Source organism: Sus scrofa, chromosome 13, assembly GCF_054392235.1.
Source record: "Sus scrofa isolate SSC_HxYL_T2T_F1_AM1 chromosome 13, Sscrofa_HxYL_maternal_Yorkshire_Landrace_v2.0, whole genome shotgun sequence".
Classification (NCBI taxonomy): Eukaryota; Metazoa; Chordata; class Mammalia; order Artiodactyla; family Suidae; genus Sus; species Sus scrofa.
The window spans coordinates 111,560,812-111,586,228 of record NC_139395.1 but is presented as its reverse complement, the minus strand read 5'-3'; the positions used below and the strand labels follow the sequence as shown (position 1 = coordinate 111,586,228).

The 25,417-nt window shown below is 36.5% G+C and overlaps 1 protein-coding gene across 12 annotated transcripts in view; it reads right to left on the bottom strand.

Moving 5' to 3' along the window:
* LEKR1 (leucine, glutamate and lysine rich 1) overlaps nucleotides 1–25,417 on the bottom strand; it is a 307,061-nt gene that overhangs the window by 120,124 nt on the left and 161,520 nt on the right. For all 12 annotated transcript variants that reach the window (XR_014822590.1, XR_014822589.1, XR_014822591.1 and 9 more), the window contains 2 exons: nucleotides 19,696–19,773; nucleotides 19,162–19,365 (listed from right to left, as the gene is read on the bottom strand). Coding sequence is in view for 9 of the 12 variants with exons in the window: in XM_021069707.2 (XP_020925366.2) it covers nucleotides 19,162–19,365; nucleotides 19,696–19,773 (282 nt within the window). In the remaining 3 variants the exon portion in view is untranslated. The remainder of the gene's footprint in view (nucleotides 1–19,161; nucleotides 19,366–19,695; nucleotides 19,774–25,417) is intronic.

Here is a 25,417-nt window from a genome sequence, read left to right as displayed (position 1 = left end):
TATTCCACCATCTTAATCCTCTCTCTATGCCTAAATGTCTTTTATTTTGAAGTGAGCTTACTCCAATTATTGAATGTTTAGCATATAATTAGTACCTTCCAGAATTGAAGTTATCCTAAAAAGCCACTAAGAAACTCATCCTTTTATTACTCAACTGCAATAAATAAATATGTATAGTGATCACAACTTAAAATGTACAATTATCTTTCTTCTGTAAATATGTATTATTATGAGAAATAAAGAATGGCAGGATCATTGCTTTCATTTAAAAAAAGGATGAAGCTGAAATAAATCATGCTTAGAAAAATAAAATCTAAGTGTTTACTGCCAGCCTGAGGACTTCTAAAAATATGCTTTGCAGGAACAGATATGATCTCAGAAGGAAGGTCAGGCAATCAGGAAAGAAAGTGGGGAGCAAAGAAACTGGCAAACACACAGGCAGGGCAAACTTCTTGTGTGCAATCAGGATAGTTGTGCAGGGCGCATGTTTTGAAGGGAGCCCTGCACTTCAGGTTTAATGCTCTGTGGTCATCCCTGTGCTGAGTCTGGGGCAGGGCCCTGGGTGCCTGTGACAGCCTGCATCTTTGATATGATATCTCTGTGCCCAAGGGAACAAAAGATTCAACAGCAAACAAACAAACAAATCATGACAAGAGGGATGGGAAGGAAAGGAAAAAAATCTTCTTTCTGTTTTTTTGAACAAGGGGCCCTACACTTTCATTTTGCACTGGACCTTAAAAATTATGTAGCCAGCCCTGCATAGAGGTACTTGTAAATAAATACCATCTGTATAAAATATTAATTTTGACTGTGTGTAATTAGTAGGGCTAACAAAAAGATAGAACTAGAACACTAGACAAAAAAAGGAGAACATATGCCAGGATGGCAACTATCAGAGCTCAAGTGCTCTTTGGTCCTTGCATTACTGAAGATAAGTTTGAGATATTAATTTTAGACTTAATTAAGCCTGTATTGTAAAATTTCAAAAGTAACCACTTAAAGAATAGAAATAGTATATGCCAACTGAGGAAAATGCACTAAGAAAATAAAAGAAACTCCAAAAATACTGCCCCTGCTCAAGGCCCATAAGGAGAAAAGACTGCAGAAAAAGAAGGAGAAATAGAAAGCTTAAAGTAACAACCATAATAATGGTAAATAAACTAAACTCATGAGTTAAAAGAGAGAAGCAGGCATAATAAAAGAAAAACCCTAGTTATATGCTCTTTATAAAAGACATTCTTAAAACATAAAGACAAAAGTTTTCCTGTTTTTGGATAAGATATAACAGGGAAATATTAAGAAAAGGAAATATGCAACCATGTTAATTATCAGACAAGTGGACTTTAAGACAAAATTTATTACTCTAGGCTGATAATGCTAATAGGTTAATTTACCCTGAATATTATAAACTTCTAAGCACCTATTAGAATAGCCTCAAAATATATAAAGCAAAACTTTAAGGAGAAATTGTCAAATCTGCACCATAGTGATAGAATTAAACATAGCTACCTTCGTTATAGAAAGTCAATCTGGGATCACCGTATGAGGCATGGGAGGTGTACACTGCACAGCTCCAGGATGTTATGCGAATATCCCTCCTATTATGTATAATGTAGCAACCCAGAGTCAAGCAGACTAATAATTCAGTAAAAATATAGAGGACATAAACAGTGCAAATAAGATTGATTTAAGATACATTGTTTTCAGGTAGCCAATTAGAAAAATACATAATATGTTCCAGCTTACATGGAACTGACCACATACTACACCAGAAAGTAAATTTCAACAAATTTTAAATAACTGTTATACTATAAACCTGTATAGTTCAATATGGTAGCCACTAGTCACATGTAGCTACTTAGACTTTAAAGTGTAACCAGTCCTGGAGTTCCCTTGTGGCTCAGGAGATTAAGGATTCAGAATTGTCACTGCTGTAGCTCAGGTTCAATCCCTGCCCCGGGAACTTCTGCATGCTTCTGCATACACCCCAGACTTGGAAATAGTATCAAAAAAATCTAAAATATCTTATAATTTAAAAAGGTAATTACATATTTAAATAATTTGGACATATTGTGTTAAGTAAAATATATTAAGATAACTTTTACCTGTTTATTTTGACTCATTTAATGTGGCAATTAAATTTTTGAAAATTACATATGTGGCTCACATTATACTTCTACTGAACAGCACTATAATCTATATTCTCTGAAAACAAAGATATGTCAGTACCAAAATATAAATATCTTCATGTGTTTGGAAATTTAAAAAAATGTTTTTAAATAGTTCATGGATCAAATTAAAAATCATATATGATACTTTAAAATACTTTGAATCAAAAATAATGAAATTATTAGAGATTTTGCCCTGTTGACGGACAGCTTTCTCAACTTCCTATCCATAGAAGATTTGGAGGAGAAATGGTTTCAAGAAAATTAAAAAAAAAAAAAAAAAAACCTCCTGATTTATTGAGATATAATTGACAAACAACAAACTACATGTTTATACACTTGGATGACTGTTGACATATGTATAAACCTATGTATGCGAAACCATCACTGCAATCAAAATAATAAATATATCTATCATCCTCCAAAGTTTCCCCATGCCCTTTTTTAATCCCTCACTCCTGCCTTCTCTACCCCAGCAATCACGAGTTTGCTTTCTATGACTATATTAGTCTGCACTTTCAGAATTCTATAAAAATTCTCTATATATCACACAGTATATTCTTTTTTGTGTGTCTGGTATCTTTCACTTAGCATAATTCCTTTTATTTTAGTTAATTAAAATTTTTTTGGGGGGCCATATCCATGAGACACAGAAGTTCCTGGGTCAGAGATTAAACCTGTGCCATAGCAGTGACAACACCAGTCCTTGGCCCCCTGAGCCACCAGGGAATTCCAAGTCTTCTATAGACTTATTAATTTTTCTGTTTACTTGTTTTATGTATTGTTAAAACAGAGTTATTGAAACAGTAATTATAAATTTGTCTATTTTTCCTGTAGTTCTATCAGTTTTTGTTTCATGTATTTTTAAGCTCTGTTATTAGATGTGCAAGCATTTAGAATTCTTATGTCCTCCTGATGATTTGGTCCATTTATTATTAAATGAAATGAATTTACTTATTCCTGGTTATAGTTTTTGTTCTAAAATATACCTTGCTTGATATTAATAAACACATTCTAGCTTCTTTTGATTACTGTCAGCATGTGTTTTTCCATTCCTTTACTTTTAGCCTTCTGTGTCTTTACCTTTAAAATACATTTCCTGGGAGTTCCCGTCATGGCTCAGTGGAAACCAATCTGACTAGGATCCATAAGGACACAGGTTCAACCCCTGGCCTTGCTCAGTGGGTTAAGGATCCAGCATTCCTGTGAGTTACGGTGTAGGTCACAGACATGGCTTGGATCTGGTGTTGCTGTGGTTGTGGTGAAGGCCAGTGGCTACAGTTCCGATTCGACCCCTAGCCTGGGAACCTCCATATGCCTCAGATGTGGCCCTAAAAAGACCAGAAAAAAAAAAAAAGCTGGAAGAAGCAAAGAATGAGTTCTCCCCTGGAGCCTCCAGAAAGAACCAGCCCTACTGACATCTTGACTTTAGCCTCTTAACACTCATTTGGACTTCTAAGCCCCAAAGCTGTAAAAATTTGTGTTATTTTAAGTTGCTAAGCTTGTGGTAATTGTTACAGCAGCTAGTCTACCTTCAGGTATAAGATTAGAATCTTATAATAGTAACCTTGATAAAATAAGGAGCAGCAGTCACTGGAAATAAAGTAACACTTCAACTGGTTTTCAAAATACCAGTACCATAAAATGGATGTGACTGGTTATATGCTTGCTGGAGGTGGCTAAACAGCAGAGTCCTGGCAATTTAATACACTTTATTTCTTAAGCCAGATTTCGTATTTGAAAAGAGGTCTTACTCACTAGAAAATTACAATGAGCATTTCCAAATGGGAGCCCATGAGTATATTACAAGTTACCTTTACTACAAAGTGGGTGGTCCCGAATATTTGAGATGCTTGAATTTCAGTCTCCCTGGAGATAGTTATAATTTTGATACCAACAAAAGTAGAATCTATTCCATATATATCCCTCTGACGGACCCAGTAGGAAACATTGCTGACATATGTAACTTTTTAGAACAAAAACTGTGAATGTCTAGTAGATTATAGAAGGTAAAATATAGTAAGCTAAGGTCCAAGCTAATGTTAATGTTAAGTGATAATCATTCACTGAATTGACAAAGAGTCCTGAAGTTCCTCATGACATTTCCACAAAGCATAAGGTGTTTTGAGCAAACTGTTATAAAATTTATCAACTTGTGTGTAATGATAATGTTGCTTAATATTATAGCTACAGAAATGAGGACCTTCATACCTCTTTGATTCCTGCTGAGCCTCTGTTCCTGACATTTCAGTGTGATTCTTAAATGAGACAAGGCAGAAAGAATGATTATACATGATGTTACAAACACACTGTCCTTGATTAGCATGGGGTGGGCACTGAGTAGTGTATACAGAGATGATTATATGTGTGAAGATAATCTTTATTCCAAAAATAAAAATCACACTTATATAGTATGCTCAAGAAAGAGCTTGCCCATTATTCAGGATATAAAACCATCTTAAGACACTGATAAAGTAAAAGCTGTCTTGTTTTGAAAGAAATTATAAAGGATCAACTTTGACTTTCATGAGACTTTCTGATAGAAATATAGAGGAATTATAAGATATAAAATATTGCTAGAGGCCCAGTCCATATTTTCCCAGGTCATAAAAAGCTAAAAATATGCAGCTCTTTTTGAATATCATACAGATATCCAATTTCTCCTTCAGAACCTGTTCTAGAGATATTGATGCTTTAGAATTGCAGGAAACAAAAGAGATTCACATCCTCTATTTGGATTTAACTAAGAATCCAATAAAGAAGATCATTACTAGAAACCAGGAGTTTGAATTGATTTTTGGAAAGACAGAAGCTGACTTGCTATCAGACAATGGGAGCTTCTGAGTTTTATATCCTGTGATCAGTGGTTTGGCTGGGATTAAATTCATTCCCATTCATTCATCCAGCAAATATTTATTGTACCCACTATGTGTCAGGCACTGTATTAGTCTCTGGGGATATAGTGGTTCTTTCTTGCCACTCATTAGAAATATATTAATGCAATTCCCTAATTTTTAGAAGAAGCAAAGATACTGAGTAATAAATGACTCTCTAAAGTGACATGACTCATAAGAGGCAAAGTTGGTTCAAGTTTATAGAAGCCTAGGGCTCCCTACCCTGAAATTTCATCACATATTTAAAAATAATAACATTTTTGGAGTTGGCACAATATGCAAATTAGTATCTACTCACAATTAAGAGTATTTATCTTAAAAACTTTAACTTCTAAATTCTTAAGACCACAAAGAAAATGAGAATCTAATTTCTTACATACATGAAAAAAATGTAGATTCCCTTAATTGTAGTTAAAAACATAACTGCAAACAAATGTCAAACCATAATGCCAAATGACAGCTTTAAATTCTATTTCCCAAGTTGTTCTTTTAGAGATGTATTCACATTGTCAATCAGAGAGATAATTTTGATTTTGCCACAACTCCTGCCTCTGTTAAAAGCAGTGTCTGTGATATCACAAGAAGTTTCAAGTCTCTTACTCTGAGAGCTGTTGATAGACAGGAAATCAGAGAAAGAGGTAAATCTGGGGAAAATATCTGATAAGGCTTATTATTTTAGAATGGTATTATTTAGAACACTTCATTTCATAACTCTTTAACAGGATTGTATTGAAAATAAATCACCTCATGGACTAATCTTTACAACTCTAAGAGTAAAGCAGATTATATTGAATTCATCAGACATTTACTGAATATCTACATCACCAGCACAGGGTATAAAGATTAATAAGATAGGATGCTTTAAAAGGTTAGCAACCTAAAGAAAGATGAAAGAGAGGGAACTAATACTTTCTGGGTACCTACAACCTCCTAGGAATGATACTAGATGCTTTAACCTTCACAAAAAGATAGATAATATTAATATCCCCATTTTACAGATAAGGAGCCTTAAAGGAGATAAATGAGCCTTCTAAGTGGTTAAGCCAGTTGTCCAAACTTGACACTGCTCAAAATGGGATTTAAATCTGTTTGCCTAAATTTAAATTTCATTCTTTTTATGAAATTAGTAGTAGTAGCCATACTACTGTGAGGTAACAGAACCCTTGAAACCTTGCTTCCACATACCTTTTTATATTCTACACTTCTTTTTTTTTTTTATTATTATTTTCCCACTGTACAGCAAGGGGGTCAGGTTATCCTTAGATGTATACATTGCAGTTACAGTTTTTTCCCCCACCCTTTCTTCTGTTGCGACATGAGTATCTAGACATAGTTCTCAATGCTATTCAGCAGGATCTCCTTATAAATCTATTTTAGGTTGTGTCTACACTTCTTATTGTTTCTAGCCTTCATGAAAGTATGACAAGCCTCATCAGAGTAACTAAACACTATGTTCCTCTTCTTCCAGGATGCGCTGTGAAATTTTTTTTTCCCCCACTTCTGTTTTGAAGATATAGTTCCACTTCTGATTTTGCCAAGGCACTAGAAAATGGAAGACAAATGTCTCCATCTTATATTTATTAAGGGAATGGAAGAATCCTGAAAGAGTGGAAAGGTGGGATAAGAGCGAGAGGAGGGGAGGGGAGGAGGGGGCATTCTGGGTTTTCCTTGTTTATGCAGGGGTGGGAGTCCCCTGAAAACTCAGTATTCTGTCATGACTGAGAAAGAGAAGCTAATAAAACTGAGCCCTTCAAGATAAACACTGAGGCAACTGTGCAAACTGCAGTGGAGGGAACAGGGTTATAAAGCTAGACACCAAGGAGCTTGATTTCTGTCTTTGCAAATTATGTGGCCCTGAGCAAGACATTTAGCCTTGCTTAACCTCAGTTTCCTCAAGTGTAAAATGTGTAAAATGATACTTGCTTCACGAGGGAGGGCCACAGTTCTGCTAGCCAGGGCCTTTGTGCAAATTGAATATGCCTTTCCCTCTAGGGTGGTGAATCAGAAGTGCTCCCTCTGGGTGCATGCAGACCGGAGGACACAGGGTGTGGTAAGGAGGGAATGGCATATGTATGCAAAACAAAACAAAACAAAACAAAAGCCCCTTCCTCTGTGGCAAGTGGCAAGGAGAGTAGGGTCAAGGCTGGTGTCCTGACCACTTCTGATGAGCGTGACGCAATGATGCAGCTCACTCGGAGCAGTGTGAAGACAAGATCATGTCCACAGAAGCACTCGCAGGGATCCTCACAACTGTGACATCTGTGCATGGTGAGTGAGAAAGCCTGAGAGGGAGAAGGGGGAGGAGAGAACAAAGGAAGGAAGGAGGAGGGGAGAGAGCCTGAAGAAGCACTAGTTCATGTTATATACAGCCGAACAGGAAACTCCATGAGCCTCCCGAAATAATTTGCCAGATTTTATGCATGTTTCTCTGAGGTAAGGGTTTATACCTGTCAGTTAAAAAAGAAAAGACATAGGATGAGGAAATTTTAAAAGTTAATGTTGTTGGTGGGGGGGAATAAAATCCTTCCCCATAGCCTCAAAGATATGCTTCAGGGGAGGAGGGAGAAATTAATAAATCTCACCTAAGATAGACGAAGAGCTAGATAGCAGTACAGACATATAGCATTAATTTCGCAGAATAATTTCCATGTAAGCAACTTCCCCTAACTTTGGTCACAACTAAGATTTTTCTCCAACACTCTTTACTAATCCTGCCATGTTATTGTCAAGTAGATCACAATAAATATTTTTCTCTATTTTTTTCTTGGAATTTACCAAGATATGTCTAACACAGCTCTTGGGGACATGTTGGGCATGGATGGTTACAAAGGGCTGCATGTCCCGACAGTAAGATGGTAGCCACGCATTACTGCATAAATGAATTTCTCTAAGTGTTACATGAGGGCAGTCTCCGAGCTTAAACAGATGTGTCCTTCTGAAAGACATTTGTAAGTTGGATATAGGAAACTCCCAACACATTTTACCATAGCAATAATTTTTCATAAAAGGGAATTTAGCCTGCAGGCCAGCGCACAGAACCTTCTTTAATCCACAACACTTCTGAAGTGGCATTGCAAATTCGCAGTTCTGAGCAGAGTTCTGGCCCCAGCCAAAGAGACCCTACAGCCCAGAAGCAGGAGAGCTGAGGGTTCTCTTTACACAGAGTTTAAGAAACAGCCACACTTTCCTCCTGGCACTGTCCCTGGGACTTGGTGTATTGCTCCCCATCCACCAACGAGACCCTTTCTCTAGGCCCAGTGTGCCTGTGACTAAGCTGAATAGACCTCCTCTACACCAAGATCTGGGACATCAAAGGACCTACTTCTCTTCCTTCCAGGGGAGACTCTTCCTAACAGAGGTTTTTCAGTTGAGTGTGGAGGAGAAAGCAATACATAATTAATTGGATTTGTACTAATGTATGAACTATTTCTTAGTCACTGACTCCTTTCCTGGTCCAAATTCAGAAGTTCTGCCAGTTTTTTTCCCCCCCTAGGGCCAGTTCTTGCTTTTCACATTTTCTTTTTCTCCTCTTCTGAAACTACATAGCTTCTAAGACTCACTTTTTCCATCATGGTCCCAACGGAACCATGGACAATGGGTCTGCTGTTGGAAGGGGTGGGGAAGAGGCAGCGTGTTGAGGTGACTGCTTATGTTTGCAAAGCCCACGCTAGCACTGTGGGAGCTTTTGGAGAGCACATCTGCAGCCTGGTTGGTTTCTGCTAGGTCCCAAACCATGGCAGTGGTTTGGGATCTAGCTGTGTAGCAGATTCCCAGGCACTGCCTGGTCCTAATGAATCAGAATATCTGCGGGTGTTGTCAAGCAGCTCTATTTTAAGTTTTCCCTGATCTGAGGTTCCTTATTTGGAAGGACTTTCACATCTCCAACTGCTTAAGGACATCTCTATTTAGAGATCCCACTGGTGCTTCAAATCAAAGCTTCAAGAGCAATTTAATCAGCTAAGAGTTTACTGAAAGAAAGAAAGTGGAGAGAGGAAAAGTAAGTTCATGCATGAGCCTTAAGGAATGTCTACTGTCAAATGATCACAGGAGAGAAGGGCAAAGAACCAAAACAGAGACTGGAAATGGGCGAGATAACAGGTTGCCCCTGATGTCAAAGGCAGACAAAGTTTTAAGGCAGGTTTAAACAGTACTGTCCAAGCCTCCAAAAGACCACTTGTTCCTCAATATGTCTTTTTTTCCCCATTCTTTCTAATTTATTTATTTGGATTTGCCAAATGTTTCACTGATGTTTTTGTATCACTCAATAAATTTATTACATTTATAGTTGTATAATGGTCATCACAACCCAATTTTATAGCATTTCTATCCCAAACCCCAAGCATATCCTGTCACCCCCAAACCTGTCTTCTTTGGAAACCATAAGTTTTTCAAAGTCTGTGAGTCAGTATCTGTTCTGCAAAAAAGTTCAGTCTGTCCTTTTCAGATTCCACATGTTAAGTGATAGCATTTGATGTTGGTGTTTCATTGTCTGACTGACTTCACGTAGCATGGTAATTTCCAGGTCCGTCCATGTTGCTAAAAATGCCTTATTTCTTTCCTTTTAACGGCTGAGTAATATTCCATTGTGTATGTGTACCACATCTTCTTGATCTACTCTTCTCTCGATGGACATTTAGGGTGTTTCCATGTCTTGACTATTGCAAATAGTGCTGCAATGAACATGGGAGTACATGTGTCTTTGCGAGTCATGGTTTTCTCTGGATAGATGCCCAGGAGTGGGACTGCTGGATCAAATGGTAGTTCTATGTTTAGTTTTCTGAGTAATCTCCGTACTGTTTTCCACAGTGGTTGCACCAGTTTACAATCCCACCAATGGTTTAATAGGGTTCCTTTTCTCCACACCCTCTCCAGCACTTATTGTTTGTAGACTTTTTGATGATGGCCATTCTGGCTGGTGTAAGGAGGTACCTCATAGTGGTTTTGATTTGCATTTCTCTAATAATCAGTGATGTTGAATATCTTTTCATGTGTTTTTTAGGAGAATTGATTGTTTAGATCTTCTGCCCATCTTTTGATGGGGTTGTGGTTTTTTTTGGTATTGAGTGGTAGGAGGTATTTATACATTTTGGAAATTAATCCCTTGTGAGTCGATTCATTTGCAAAGATTTTCTCCCATTCTGTGGGTTGTCTTTTCGTTTTGTTTAGGGCTTCCTTTGCTGTGAAGAAACTTTTAAGTTTAATGAAGTCCCATTTGTTTATTTTTGCTTTTACTGTCATTACTCTAAGAGGTGGATCTGAGAAGATGTTGCTGTCATTTATGTCAGAGAGTGTTTGGCCTATGTTTTCTTCTATGAGTTTTATAGTATCTGGTCTTATATCTAGATCTTTAATCCATTTTGAGTTTGTTTTTGTGTGTGGTGTTAGGAAGTGTTCTAATTTCATTCTTTTACATGTGGCTGTCCAGTTTTCCCAGCACCACCTATTGGAGGGGCTGTCTTTTCTCCATTGTATATTCTTGCCTCCTTTGTCATAGATTAGTTGGCTGTAGGTGTGTGGGTTTAATTCTGGGCTTTCTATCCTGTTCCACTGATCTATATTCCTGTCTTTGTGCCAGTACCATGCGGTTTTGATGACTGTTGCTTTGTGGTATAGTCTGAAGTCTGGGAGCCTGATTCCTCCAGCTCCATTTTTCTTTTTCAGGATGTCTTTGGCTATCCTGGGTCTTTTGTGCTTCCACACAAACTTTAAAATATTTTGTTCAAGTTCTGTGAAAAATGTCCTTGGTAATTTGATAGGTATTGCATTGAATCTGTAGATTGCCTTGGGTACTATAGTCATTTTGATAATATTGATTCTTCCAATTCAAGAGCATGGTATGTCCTTCCATCTATTTGTGTCATCTTTGATTTTTTTCATCAGTGTCTTATAGTTTTCAGAGTACAAGTATTTTTTTTCTCTTTAGGTAGGTTTACTCCTAGGTATTTAATTCTTTTGGGTGTGATGGTAAACGGGATTGCTTCCCTAATTTCTCTTTCTGATCTTTCATTGTCAGTATATAAAAATGCAGTTGATTTCTGTGTATTAATTTTGTATCCTGTGACTTTGCCAAATTCATTGATGAGCTCTAACAGTTTCCTGGTAGCATCTTTACAATTCTCTAGGTATAGTATCATGTCATGTGCAAATAGTGATTGTTTTACTTCTTCCTTTCCAATTTGGATTACTTTTAATTCTTTTTCTTCTCTGATTGCAGTGGCTAGGACTTCCAAAACTATGTAGTGACAAGGGTGGACATCCTTTTATTGTTCCTGATCTCTGTGGGAATTCTTTCAGGCTTTCATTGTTGAAAATGATGTTAGCTCTGGGGTTGTCATATATGGCCTTTATTATGTTGAGGTAGGTTCCCTCCAGGCCCACTTTGTGCAGCGTTTTTAGCAGAAATGGGTGTTGGATTTTGTCAAAGGCTTTTTCTGCATCTATTGAGAGGATCATATGGTTTTTCTTCTTCAGTTTGTTAATGTGGTGAATCACACTGGTTGATTTGTGGATACTGAAGAATGCTTGCATCCCTGGGATAAATCTCACTTGATATGATGTGTAATCCTTTTAATGTATTGTTGGATGTGGTTTGCTAGTATTTTCTTGAGGATTTTTGCATCTGTGTTCATCAGTGAAATTGGCCTGTAGCTTTCTTTTTTGTGGTATCTTTGTCTGGTTTTGGTATCAGGATAATGGCCTCATAGAATGAGTTTGGGAGTGTCCCTTCCTCTGTGATTTTTTGGAATACTTTCAGAAGGATAGGTGTTAGCTCTTCTCTAAATGTTTGATAGAATTCGCCTGTGAAGCCATCTGGTTCTGGACTTTGTTGGAAGTTTTTTAATCACAGTTTCAATTTCAGTACTTGTGATTGGTCCATTCATCTTTTCTATTTTATCTTGGATTAGTCTGGGAAGATTGTACTTATCTAAGAATTTGTCCATTTCTTCTAGGTTTTCCATTTTATTGGTGTATAGTTGCATGTATCAGTCTCTTATGATCCTTAGTATTTCTGTGATTTCCGTTGTTACTTCTCCTTTTTCATTTCTAATTTTATTGATTTGAGTTCTCTCTCTTTTTTTCTGGATAAGTCTGGCTAAGGGTTTATCAGTTTTGTTGATCTTTTCAAAGAACCACCTTTTCGTTTCATTGATCTTTTCTATGGTTTTTTTCATTTCTATTTTGTTGATTCCTGCTCTGATCTTTATGATTTCTTTCTTTCTACTAACTTCAGGTCTTGTCTGTTCTTCTCTCTCTAGCTGCTTTAGATGTAATGTTAGGTTGTTTATTTGAGCTTTTTCCTGTTTCCTGAGGTAGGCTTGTATTGCTATAAACTTTCTTCTTGGAACTGCTTTTGCTGCATCCCATAGGTTTTGGATTGTCGGATCTTTGTTGTCATTTGCCTCTAGGTATTTTTAAATTTCGCCTTTGATTTCTTCAGTGATCCACTGGTTGTTTAGTAGCATGTTGTTTAGTCTCTAAGTGTTTGTATTTTTTGCAGTTTTTTTCTTTTTGTTGATTTCCAGTCATATAGCATTGTGGTTGGAAAAGATGCTTGATATGATTTCAATTTTCTTAAAGGTAATGAAGCTTGACTTGCAGCCCAAGATGTGATCAATCTTAGAGAATGTTCCAGGTGCACTTGAGAAGAATGTGTATTCTGTTGCTTTTGGATGGAATGTCCTATAAATATCTATTAAGTTCATCTGGTCTAATGCTTCATTCAGGGATTGTGTTTCCTTATTGATTTTCTGTCTGGATGATCTGTCCATTGCTGTAAATTGAGTGTTAAAGTCCCCCACTATTATTGTGTTATTGGCGATTTGTCCTTTTAAGGTAGTTAGCAGTTGCCTTATATATTATGGTGAACCTATGTTGGGTGTGTAGATATTTACAATTGCTATGTCTTCATCTTGGATTGATCCTTTGATAATTATGTAGTGACCTTCCTTGTCTATTAAAATATTCTTCATTTTCAAGTCTATTTTGTCTGATATGAGTATTGCTACTCCAGCTTTCTTTTGATTCCCATTTGCATGGAACATTTTCTTCCATCCTCTAACTTTCAATTTGTATGTGTCCCTAGAAGTGAAGTGGGTCTCTTGAAGACAACAAAAATATGGGTCTTTTGTATCCATTCAGCCAGTCTATGTCTTTTGGTTGGGGCATTTAGTCCATTAACATTTAAGATAATTATTGATATGTATGTTCTTATTGCCATTTTATTAATCCTTTGGATTTGTTTTCGTTGCTCTTTTTTCTTCCCTTCTTTTGTTCTCTCCTCTTGTGGTCTGATGACTATCTTTAGTGTTGTATTTGAGTTGATTTTTCTTATTTGTTTGTGTATTTATTGTAGATTTTTGGTTTGCATTTACTCTGAGGTTTTGATATAAGAGTCTCTCTATATATGAGATTGTTTTAATTGTTGGTCTCTTAATTGCAAGTGCATCTCCAGTGTCCTGCATTTGTGTGCTCCTCTTCTCACAGTTTCTGATTTTGGTGGCATAATTGTGTGTGGATGACTTCATATCTTAACTGTATATATACCTTTACTGGTGAGCCTTGTCATTTGTGGTATTTTTGTTTCTGGTTGTGGCCTTTTCTTTTCTGCCTAGAGAAGTTCCTTTAGTATTTGTTGTAAGGCTGGTTTAGTGTTGCTGAATTCTCTCAACTTTTGCTTATCTGTGAGGGTTTTGATTTCTTTTTTAAATCTGAATGAGAGCCTTGCTGGGTAAAGTAATCTTGGTTGGAGCTTTTCTCCTTTCATCACCTTAAGTATATCATGCCACTCCCTTCTGGCCTGCAGAGTTTCTGCTGAAAAATCTGTCAATAACCTTATCAAGGCTCCCTTCTATGTTATTTATTTCTTTTCCCTGGCTGCTTTCCTCGTTGTCTTTGATTTTGGTCAGTTTGATTAATATGTGTCTTGGGGTGTTCCTTCTTGGGTTTATTTTACATGGTACTTGTTGCACTTTCTGGATTTGAGTGAGTGGTTCCCTTTCCATGTTAGGGAAGTTTTTGGCTATTATCTCTTGGAATATTTTTTCTGTCCCCTTCTCTCTCTCTTCTCCTTCTGGCACCCCTATAACATGGATGTTGATGCATTTCACGTTGTCCCAGACTTCTCTGAGACTCTCTTCATTTTTTTTTCAATCTTTTTTCTCTTTTCTGTTCCGCATCCATAAGTTCCACTAATCTGTCCTCCACCTCGCTTATTCATTCTTCTGTCTCCTGTACTTTGCTTTTGGCTGCTTCTAGTGAATTTTTTATTTCAGTTATTGTATTTTGCATCTCTTCTTGCTTGTTTTAAATCTTGTATTTCTTTGCTTGATATTTCCTATAAATTATCCATCTTTGCCTGCAGTTTATTTCTAATGTCTTGTATCATCTTCAGCATCAACAGTCTAAAGTCTTTTTCCTGGAGTCTGAGAATCTTCTCATCACTTAACTGTTTTTCTGTGGTTTCTTCTTTCTCCCTTATCTCCCTCTTCTTTCTCCCTTTTCATTTTTATAGGTTTTTGGTGTGGTGACCTTTTTACAGATAATAGAGTTGTAGCCTCTCTTACTTCTGGTGTCTGCCCCCCTTGTGGCTGAAGTTGGTACATGGGCTTGTTGTAGGCTTCCTGATGGGAGGGACTGATGCCTGCCCACTGTTAGGTGGAGCTGATTCTTATCCCTCTGGTGAGTGAGGCTTTATCTATGGGTGAGATTAGAGGCAGCTGTGTACCTGAGGGGTCTTTAGGTAGCCTGTTTACTGATGGGTGGGGCTGTGATCCCACCTGGATTGTTGTTTGTCCTGGGGCTTCTCAGTGCTGATGAGTGGGCCAGATTTCCCCAAAATGGCCACCTCCAGAGAAATGTACACTGATGAATATTCCCAAGAGCTTTGCTTCCAATGCCCTTCTCCCACAACAAACCACATTCAGCTCCTCTTTTCCCAGGAGCTTCTCCAAGAACTGCAGTCAGGTTTGACCCAGATTCCTGTAGAGACTTTGCTTTACCCTGGGACCCTGTGCTCGTGAAAGTCCATGTGTGCCTTTTAAGAATGGGGTCTCCATTTCCCCCAGTCCCATGGAGCTCCTGTGCACAAGTCCCACTGGCCTTCAATGCCAGGTGCTCCCAGGGCTCTTTCTCCCAACGCCAGATCCCCAGGCATTGGGACTTGATATGGGGCTCAGAGCTCACCCCTGTAGGTGAGTCTCTGTGATAGTTACTTTCCAGTCTGCAGGGCTTCCCACCTGGCAAGTATAGGGTTGCCTATATCATGCAATTGCCCCTCCTACCTCTTGATGTGGCCTACTCTTTGTCTTCTGGATTAGGATATCTTTTTGAAAGTTTCTGGTCCATTTGGATGAAGATTGCTCAGCATTTGGTTGTAATTTTGTTGTTTTTAGGAGAGAAGTTGAGCTCCAGTCCTATTCTACCATCTTAATCCCGTCTACCTCCTCAGTATGTCTTTCTATCCTGGCTTTTATATCTCCTTCTGGCTCAACAGGGAGTAAGCCCTGGCTAGTTACTCCCACCCACTGGGTACAGATATTCAAATAACACAGTTGGAACTGGCAGAGTTTGAGAGTTGAATATTTTCATTCTTTTCATGTCTTTTAGGCTTAACTATGCACAGAAGCTTTTGATTAATATCAAAACAGTAAATGACCTGACTTGCCCCCACTGCCCATTGCCAATCCCGTCTCTACCTAGCAGCCAGAATGGTCTTTCTACAATGTCACTCCTCTGCTTAAATCCCTTCAATATATTCTTTTCATGGCACTGAAATGAAGACCCAGGCTCCTGCAGGCCTGTGAGGCCCTGTGTGACTTGGCCCTCATCCACCTCCTTCACACTTGCTAGGCCTCCAGCCATAATGCCACTTCTGAGAACTTACCAAGCTCATTCTTTGCTTGTAAAGCTATTCCTTGGCCCTTGACATGGGGACCTGTACTTGTCTTCCTTTATGTATCATTTTGGAAGTTACTTTTACAACCACCCTTTCCAAATCAGGTACCCCTGTTATCAATTTCTACTACAGCCCCCTTTAGTTAACTTTATATCTGTTATCATAATCTCTATTCTGGTTAGTTCTCTACTTTTTTTAAAACTGTTTGTCTTTCCTGTTAGAATGTAAGCTTTGTGAGGACAGGGATGTTTCAGGTTCACTACTGTATCCCCAGGATAGATAGTGCCTGGCATATGGTAAATGTTCAACAAGTAATTGTTAAATGACGGAATTACCCAAAGCAAATCATTCATTCCCTCAACAAATATATACTGAGTGGATACATGTGCCAGATTCTGAGGACATATCAGAAGACATGGCAGACAAATCTGAAAGTGGCCTTACACAAAGAAAAAAGGTAATGCTTATGTCTAGGAGTAATCCTATGATAATACGATAAACTTATTGGTCTGCAAGCACATTTTAATTTCTATTATGTAACAGACATCATGCTGATAAACTTGATGCCCCCAAATGACTAAGAAGTATCATGCCTGCTTTTGGATAGACTAAAGTATAGAGAGGAAAGAAAGAAACGGGGCAAGGATATGAGAGAAAAAAAGCAGAGGGCAGAGAGGAGAAGAAGAGGGGGAAGTAGTCCAGTGATGTCACTGTTCTCTGAAAACTTAAAGAAATTATCTTTAACACTTAGAAGGTAATATTAGAGTCAAACTATTGCCTTTGGAATGGATTAGCAATGAGATCCTGGTGTGTAGCACTGGGAACTATGTCTAGACACTTATGATGGAGCATGATAATGTGGGAAAAAAATGTATACATGTATGTGTAATTGGGTCACCATGCTGTACAGTAGAAAAAAAATTGTATTGGGGAAATAACAATTAAAAAAAAGAATCATACTGAATTTTAAAAAAAACATGGCAAAATATAGCGTGCTATTCCAAATCAAGCAATCCCCTAAGAAAGCTCTATATTTATCCTAATGTTATTAATTCTCATAACATTCATGGAACTGCTGTCTTTAAACTGCTGCCAGAGGAGTTCTCTTGTGGTACAGCAGATTAAAGATCCAGTGTTGTCACTGCAGCTGCCTGGGTCACTGCTGTGGAAACAGTTTGATGCCTGGCCTGTGTACCTCCACATACCACAGGCACAGCCAAAAAAAAAAAATTGCTGCCAGAGGTAATTTATTAAGCACAGAAAAAAGGAAAATGTTTTACTTTATTTTGAATCCCCAGTGATATTTACCAGATTGATTTCCCATCATTTCCCTTGAACTTGCTTTCACTGTAACTACTGACATTATTTTAAAAATCAAATTCATTCTCAAAGGGCAAAGATTCATCATACTGAGAATATTCTAAAACATGCACAGTTAATCCAATCCTCAGAAAAGAACCCTAGAAATTCTTGAACAAAGATAGGATCTTCTTAATGACTGCTATGGAAGAGATAGAATTCATCTGGATAAACAGCTAAATCTAATTAATCTGACATCATTGTAAATGGTATGTTTTGTACCTTTTATGTATTTAGAGTATATAGCTGATTTTAATCTTTCTGAGTCAGGGTCATCATTATGGCCATCAATTTTTAACTCACATATAAATATAGGGGCACTGAAAGTTATTGATGTATGTGGGGCTATTTGTTTCTATTGTATATTGGGCCAAACTGTAATGCTTTTAAAGTTTTTTGTTTGTGCTTATAGTTTTTCTTTCTTCTTATGCATGGTCAATCTTTCAGCTGCCACTCCTTCTTGTTATTAGTGAGCCTGGTTCTTGAAAATTTCCTGTTTATAAAATTGTTGCTTCTAATATGCTTTAGGTTTAGAAATCACACAATTGTGAAATGGCAGAGGTGGGGTGGAAATGAAGAGTCATAGAACCACAAGGCACATTTTTGCAAAAAGGTTATTGGTATGTCAAGGTGAGGAGGAAATGATGGCAATTAGCTCTAAAATTGTTCATCTTATTCAATTAAAGAGAAGTATATGTAAATCACCCAGGAGGGACCAGAGACAAACCTTGTTTCTCTGAGAACTAGACAGATCTCTTACCAGCCTGGAGTAGAGACAGTTACAACCCAGGACATAGTGTTGTTGAGAAAGCTCTGAGACAATGAACCTAATTCTAAGTTGCCTGCTATCTACTTCCATGGCCCCACTCCCAGACTCCTCCTCTGAAGCAAATAGCTGCCCTTAAAAAGAATGAAAACAAGATTATAAATCTTCTAAATAAGAAAGCAGCCAAATACTCAGAAAATAAAAGGAGTAAAATAAAAAGTAAACTAAAAATATGATAGAAAGAATAAAAAACAAATAGCTATCTGTACGTAGAGAATAACACAAGACAAAAATTCTTGCCCATATGAAACTTGTGTTTTTATGGAATATAGTAGTTATATCAATAAATGTAAATGGCATAATATCTCCTATTAAAAACTCTTAGATTTAATAAAAATCCCTAACTCCCTTGAAATTTGTGCTATAGATCAGTATGAATTCAGAACAAAAGGACTCAGAAAGAATAAAGGACATATCAGGCAAATGAAAACAAAAAGAAAGAAAACAGGATTGAGATATTAAATACAGATAAGGAAGACAAATTAACTGGGCAAAAATATCTAGGGTAGATGAAGGAATATGCTTCTTGATACTTGATATTAACTCAATACTAAAGGTAACTTTGCTTTTGGAGAGCCCTCAGTAGGAGGTGTTGACAAATAATAAAGAGAAAAGAAAAAGCTAATAAAAGGAAAAAGTGATTTAAATAGATGTTTATCTGTGGGAAAATGATAGAATCCAACCAATTTTTGGCCAAGGTGAAATTCAGTAGTATATGAATGATCTTTTTGATCATTTGATTCTTTTAAATAAAAACCTAACACTAAAAGCAATGTGGGTTCCACCTCTACTTCCCCTAACTAACAATGTGATGTCAAGCAAGTCATTTAACCAATTTGGGCTTCAGTTTAATCCCCTGTAAAATGAGGTGGTAGGATTTGGTGATCTTTCAGGTGAAATACATCTTTAATGCTGTGATTTCACTGGTAACAAAATATATAGGACCTTTACCTTTCAAATATATGTAGAACACTGACTTAAACATAAATTATATTTGGAAGAAATTATTATTGACTTCACCTTTCATTTTTCAGTGTTGCAACCTCTTCCCTTGTCTGATTCAGAAGAGTTTTGGTTATCCCTAGTTCATTATCTGCAAGATTAATTCTTCTTTTAAAGTCTTCTTCTTGTCTTTCTTTTGCAGTCAGTTCTTCCTGTAAAGTTTTATATATTTGTTGACAAGTCATTAAAGATTCTTCTTTTTCTTTAAGCAATCTGGTGTGCCTACAATGGAATAAGAAAAAAACCCATCAATATGCATTAAATACTATGTTTATGTTTATCGAAGATGTATAAACATCTCATTTAAAACTAAATGACTAATTTTAAAAATAAGAAAGCTAAGTAAATGGATAGTTCTGTGATTTAAAAATTTTGCCATCTGGGCAGAGGCAAAATCATTGAACAGCCTCAATATACTATAAACTTGAATTAGGTATTGTATATGTAAATAAAACAATAAAAAAGCAAAGTACATTTTAAATAAAATGTTATTTAAAATATGGTTTCAAATTCAATTGGTACAGATATTAAATAAAAAATTACAATGTATACCGTGAATCAGAAATAATGGATTCAAACTTCAGTTTTTTAAGTTCTCTTTGACACTCATCGGCTTCAAGAGATTTACTCCTAAAACAACACAAAAGAGTTTCAAACATTTTATTTCAAAATAATTAAAGCATAAATGTTTTCTTTTTTTTCCCTTTTTGTTCTTTCCTAAGGGCCGCACCCATGGCATATGGAAGTTCCCAGGCTAGGAGTTGAATCAGAGCTGCAGCTGTCAGCCTACACTACAGACACAGCCACATCAGATCTAGACAATATCTGTGACCTATGTTGCAGCTTGTGGCAACTGCAGATCTATATCCCACTGAGCAAGGTCAGGGATCAAACCCACATCCTCATAGACATTATGTCTGGTTCTTAACCTGCTGAACCACAATGGGAACTCTTGTTTTCCTTTTTAAAAACATGTTTTTCCTTTACTACTTTTCTATCTTTATATATATATATTTTGTCATTATTATTATTTTTTGCTTTTTATGGCCACATCTTCAGCATATGGAAGTTCCCAGGCTAGGCACTGAATCAGAGCTTCAGCTGCTGGCTTATCCACAGCCACAGCAATGCAGGACCCTTAACCCACTGAGCGAGGCTGGGGATCAAGCCCGCATCCTCATGTATACTAGTTGGGTTTGTAACCTGCTATGTCACTACAGGAAATCCCTCTTATCTATGGCTACATATGCAGATTTCCTTGACATTAGAAATATATAGTTAAAGGGTTTTTGTTTGTCAAAAAATAACCTAATCTACAAGTCCAACTATGTATTTTCTATATCATTATTGTATTCATCCATAAAATATCTTAGCATCTCATTATTTCTTTAATTAATTATTCAGTAAATCTATCAGATTGATTTGCATATAAATAAAATATCTAGAGTTCCCATTGTGGCTCAGCGGGTTAAGGACTGATCTTGTCTCTGTGAGAATGCAGGTTTGATCTCTGGCCTCACTCAGTGGGTTACAGCTGCAGCACAGGTCATAAATGTGGCTTATATCTGGTCTTACCATGGCTGTGGCATAGGCCACAGCTGCAGCTCCAATTCAACCCCTGGCCTGGGAATTTCTGTATGCCATAAGTGAGACCATAAAAATATACATATATATGATATATAAATATATATTACAGGTGAGACCATAAAAAGAATGTATATCTCTATCTCTATATATACAATGTTTAAGCTTTAGACAACACTTAAAAAGGAAAGAAAAGAAAAACCCTAAAAAAAAAAAAACAAACCCTAATGTGAAAGTAACCAAAAGCAGGAGAGAAGTTTACACTTAGAATGAAGTGACAGCTATGGGGTCTGGTTTTTGCTTTGTTTTGTTTTTAATAATTTTAAACCTGAGGAGAGGCCCCAATCTGCACCATGCATGAGAACCAAAATTCTGATAGAATGCTGCTGGAAAACTCACATTTTGATTTGAAGAATTATAGGACAGATTATTTGGGGGTAATCACATCTGCTGGAAAGTGAAGGGTGAATCCTTAATAAAAGCCAGCCAGAGAGAGGGAGTCCCAAATACTGCATCTAAACTCTGCCCATATGTCTATCTGAGCCCTGAACTACATGTGCCCTGCTAAACTCCAAACAGCCCAGCTAAAGATAAAAAGAACTGAGGTTTGAACTATTACCCTAGAGACAGAACTTCTAAGTTTGAGGCCAACCAAATTATTGCTTGCTTAAATGAATACCACCCTGCCCCCACCACCAACAACAGTATTTGGAGAAATATAATAGAATCAAGAATTTCCATAATATAACATTTACAATGTCCAGAATATAATAAAAATTGCTCAACATAGGGACTGACTCTGAGATGATCCAGATATTGAAATTAGCAGACAAGGATTTTTCTTTTCATTTTTGGTTGCCCCATGGCATATGGAGCTCCTAGGCAAGAGATCAGATCTGAGCCACAGCACAACCTAATCCACAGCTGTGGCAACGCTGGATCCTTAACCAACTGTTCTGGACCAGGGATCAAACCCTTAACCCAATGTGCTGGGCTGGGGATCAAACACATGTCCCAGAGCTCCAAGACATTGTTGATCCTACTGTGCCACAGTGGGAGCTCCAACAGACAAGGATTTTTCAAGACACAATTATAACTCTGTTCAAAGATGTAAAAGAAAATCTGCTCTAATTAGTGAAAAGATAGTAAATCTCAGCAGCGAAATAGAAATCATTTAAAAGAATAGAATGGAAATTCTAAAGCTGAAATAAACATTTCCCTTAATCTATATGATTGGGTTTCATAATAATATTCAAAAAAATAAGATTTATTTTTAATTTTTTTAACAAAGTATAGTTTATTTACAATGTAGTGCCAATTTCCTCTGTATAGTAAAGTGACCCAGTCACACATATATATACATACTTTTTCTCTTATTTATCTTCCATCATGTTCTATCCCAAAAGATTGAATATTAAGAAAAATTAATATTCCAGTTTAAGTTTGTGTAGACTGCTCCTTAATAATTCCTTATATGAATATACCTAAAAATAGCTATATAGCTATTTTAATAAGTTTATAAATGTACAAAGGAATATGTTAGATCATTAATGGGTTTTTCCTCTTGCATAATAACTTTCATTTTTAATAAATAATAATTTATATCATGAATACACACAGCATTCATTTATTTTTAAACTTTTTTGTTATAAAATATAAAATTATAAAACAATGAAAATTATATAAAACAATTATATAATTAATTATTACATAAGTTATAATAAAAGAGGAAATTCTTGCAACTATCATCCAGGTAAAAAAATGAAATCTAACCAGCTAGCCTAAAAACTTCATATTCCTGGTCTCAATCATAGCCAACCCCCTCTTCCCTAAAATGATCATTCTCATGAACTATATGATTATAGTTTGATTTTCTTTGGAGTTTTATTGCCTAAGTTTTAACCCTGAACACCGTATTTTAGTTTTACTTTTTCTCCTGTAAAAAATGTTTCTTAAAAAATATTTCCTTTGGGAGTTCCCATTGTGGTGCAGCAGAAACGAATCTGACCAGTATCCATGAGGATGTGGTTCCATCCCTGGCCTCACCCAGTGGGTTAAGGATACGGCATTGCTGCGAGCTGTAGTGTAGGTCACAGATGTGGCTTGGATCCCGAGTTGCTGTGGCTGTGGTGAAGGCTGGCAGCTGCAGCTCTGATTTTACTCCTAGCCTGGGAACTTCCATATGCCACAGGTGTGGCCCGAAAAAGCAAAAAAAAAAAAAAAAAAAAAAAAAAAGCTTTCTTTTATTATCCACTTTTTGTAAAATAGCTTTATTTAGGTATTGTTCTGACATACAATAGAGCAAATACAATTTGACAGATTAGACATTATGTATAAACCCATGAAACCATCACTAGAATCAAGCAGTGCATGAGCATACTTAGAGCCTAGATATTGGTCTCTACCATTCCCATTCAAAGGAACCAGGACTAGTCAGAGACATGGCTGATTCCAAAGTTGGAACAGAATAGGTATTATGTGAAACAGCTCATAAACCAAAAAGTAAGGAAGTGTTTATAAAAGATGACGATATCATGTTCCAACGTCACAAGAGCAAACTTGAAGAGGCCCCCACTGGCTAAGCTTATGACAATCCGTGTGCCAAAATAATTAAGTACAGTAATAAATTATAAGCCATTGAAAATATGGGAGTTCACAAATACATACCAATAATAAATAAACAAATAATGGGAAGAAGGGAGACTCTTTTTTAAAATAGAATGCTAGGGTTTGCTTATAAATGGGAGGGAGATGTGGAATTGGAAAAATCATCATCTAGCAATGACTGTGATAAAGACTGGATAAGGCAAAAATCATTAGATATATAGGATAAATGTTGATGAAAAGCAGACCATATGCGTATATTTAAAATGTCTCTTATAGAGAGCTTACTAGTTGAAAGGGAACAAAAACCCTCAGTAACTCAGTGGAGAAACTGACTGATACCTTGACTAGGTGATCAAAATTAATATTACCAATAAGTGCCAGATGGCCAGGTGCCTTCAGATGTGATGCTCTGATAAGTGCTCATTTCACTTATGCGGCTTTCTGGCTAAGATTACACATCCTTAATCCAACTGAGAAGAAACATCAGAAAGACACCAAATGAAACAATTTTTATTTAAAAAAGTATGAGGGGTTCCACATTCTTCAAAAATGTTCATGTCATAAAAAGATAAAGACAGACTGGAAATATTCCAAATTTAAAGAGGTGAAAGAGACATAAAAGTTGGCTAACCCTACATGGGTTTTGTGCTAGGGGAGAAAAGGCTATAAAGGCCCATTAACATTGGAATATGGATGGTAGAGTAAAGTATTGAATGTAAATTTATGACACTAATTATTTATTATGTAAAGTATCACTGTCTTGAGGAAAGACAGGCTGAGGTATTTGGAAGTAAAGGGTCATTGTTACAAGTAAATGACCCTCAAATGTGAGAAAATTTGTGTGTGGATTTGAAGGGGAGAGAGAGAGAGAAAGGGGCCAGGGGCCAAGGGTAGGGGCAAAGGAGAAAACAAATGGATTAAAATGCTAATAATTCATGAATCTGGGGAAGACTATTTGGGTGCTCTCTGTATTATTACTATGTTTACAACTTTTTGTAAGTTTGAAATTATTTCCAAATAAAACATCAGAAAAGAATAAGGAAAAGAGTAACATGCCATTAGAAAAGTGGGCAGCTGAGTCACAAAGGAAAGAATACAAAGAACCAAATATGCAGGGGTACAATTTTTCATCAGTTAAACTAGGCATTTTTTTTTTTTAGCTATAATACCCAGTATTAGCTAGGAAGTGGAGAAATAGGTATTTGTGAACACTCCTGAGATTATAAATCAATACAATCTTACTGGAGGGTAATGAGTCATATATAAAAGCTTTCAAAATATTCAAGTTTGATTCTAGCATAAATTGTCCTAAGGAAAAAACTGCACATGAATATAAAGATTTATCTATACAAATTTTCAAAGTACTCTACTTATAAAAGAGAAAATTTTGGGAGTTCCCGTCATGGCTCAGTGGTTAACGAATCCAACTAGGAACCATGAGGTTACAGATTTGGTCCCTGGCTTCCCTCAGTGGGTTAAGGATTTGGCGTTGCCGTGAGCTGTGGTGTAGGTTGCAGATGTGACTCGATCTGGCATTGCTGTGGCTCTAGTATAGGCTGGGAACCTGCATATGCTGCAGGTGCGGCCCTAGAAAAGACAATTAGATAAATAAATAAATAAATAAAAGTGAAAACTTTGGAAATTCTAAAACACGAGTTAGTAAATAAATTATGCTTCATCATAGATTAGAATACAACATAGCTATTTAGTAACTATAAATATATCATGTAATGACATGGGAAAATATCCAGGATATATAATTAAGTGAAAATACATTTAAAATATGCATTATGTAGAAAAAATAGTCTATTAAGGATATATATCAAAATATAAAGATTATGTTCTTTTGTGTATATCTGTATTTCCCAAGTTTTATACATTTATTTTGAAATCAAACAAAAACGTTACTTTTAGAAATGCTTTGAGATTCAACAGCCCTAACTACAACTTTCACTGTATGTTCAAACTCTTATATACAGTTTTCCAAATGTAGAGGCAGGGACAGTAGAACTCCTTTAAGTAGTTATTCTACTATGTGGACAATTAATTTTGGGTACAATTAAAAAATAAAAAAGCTTGCTCC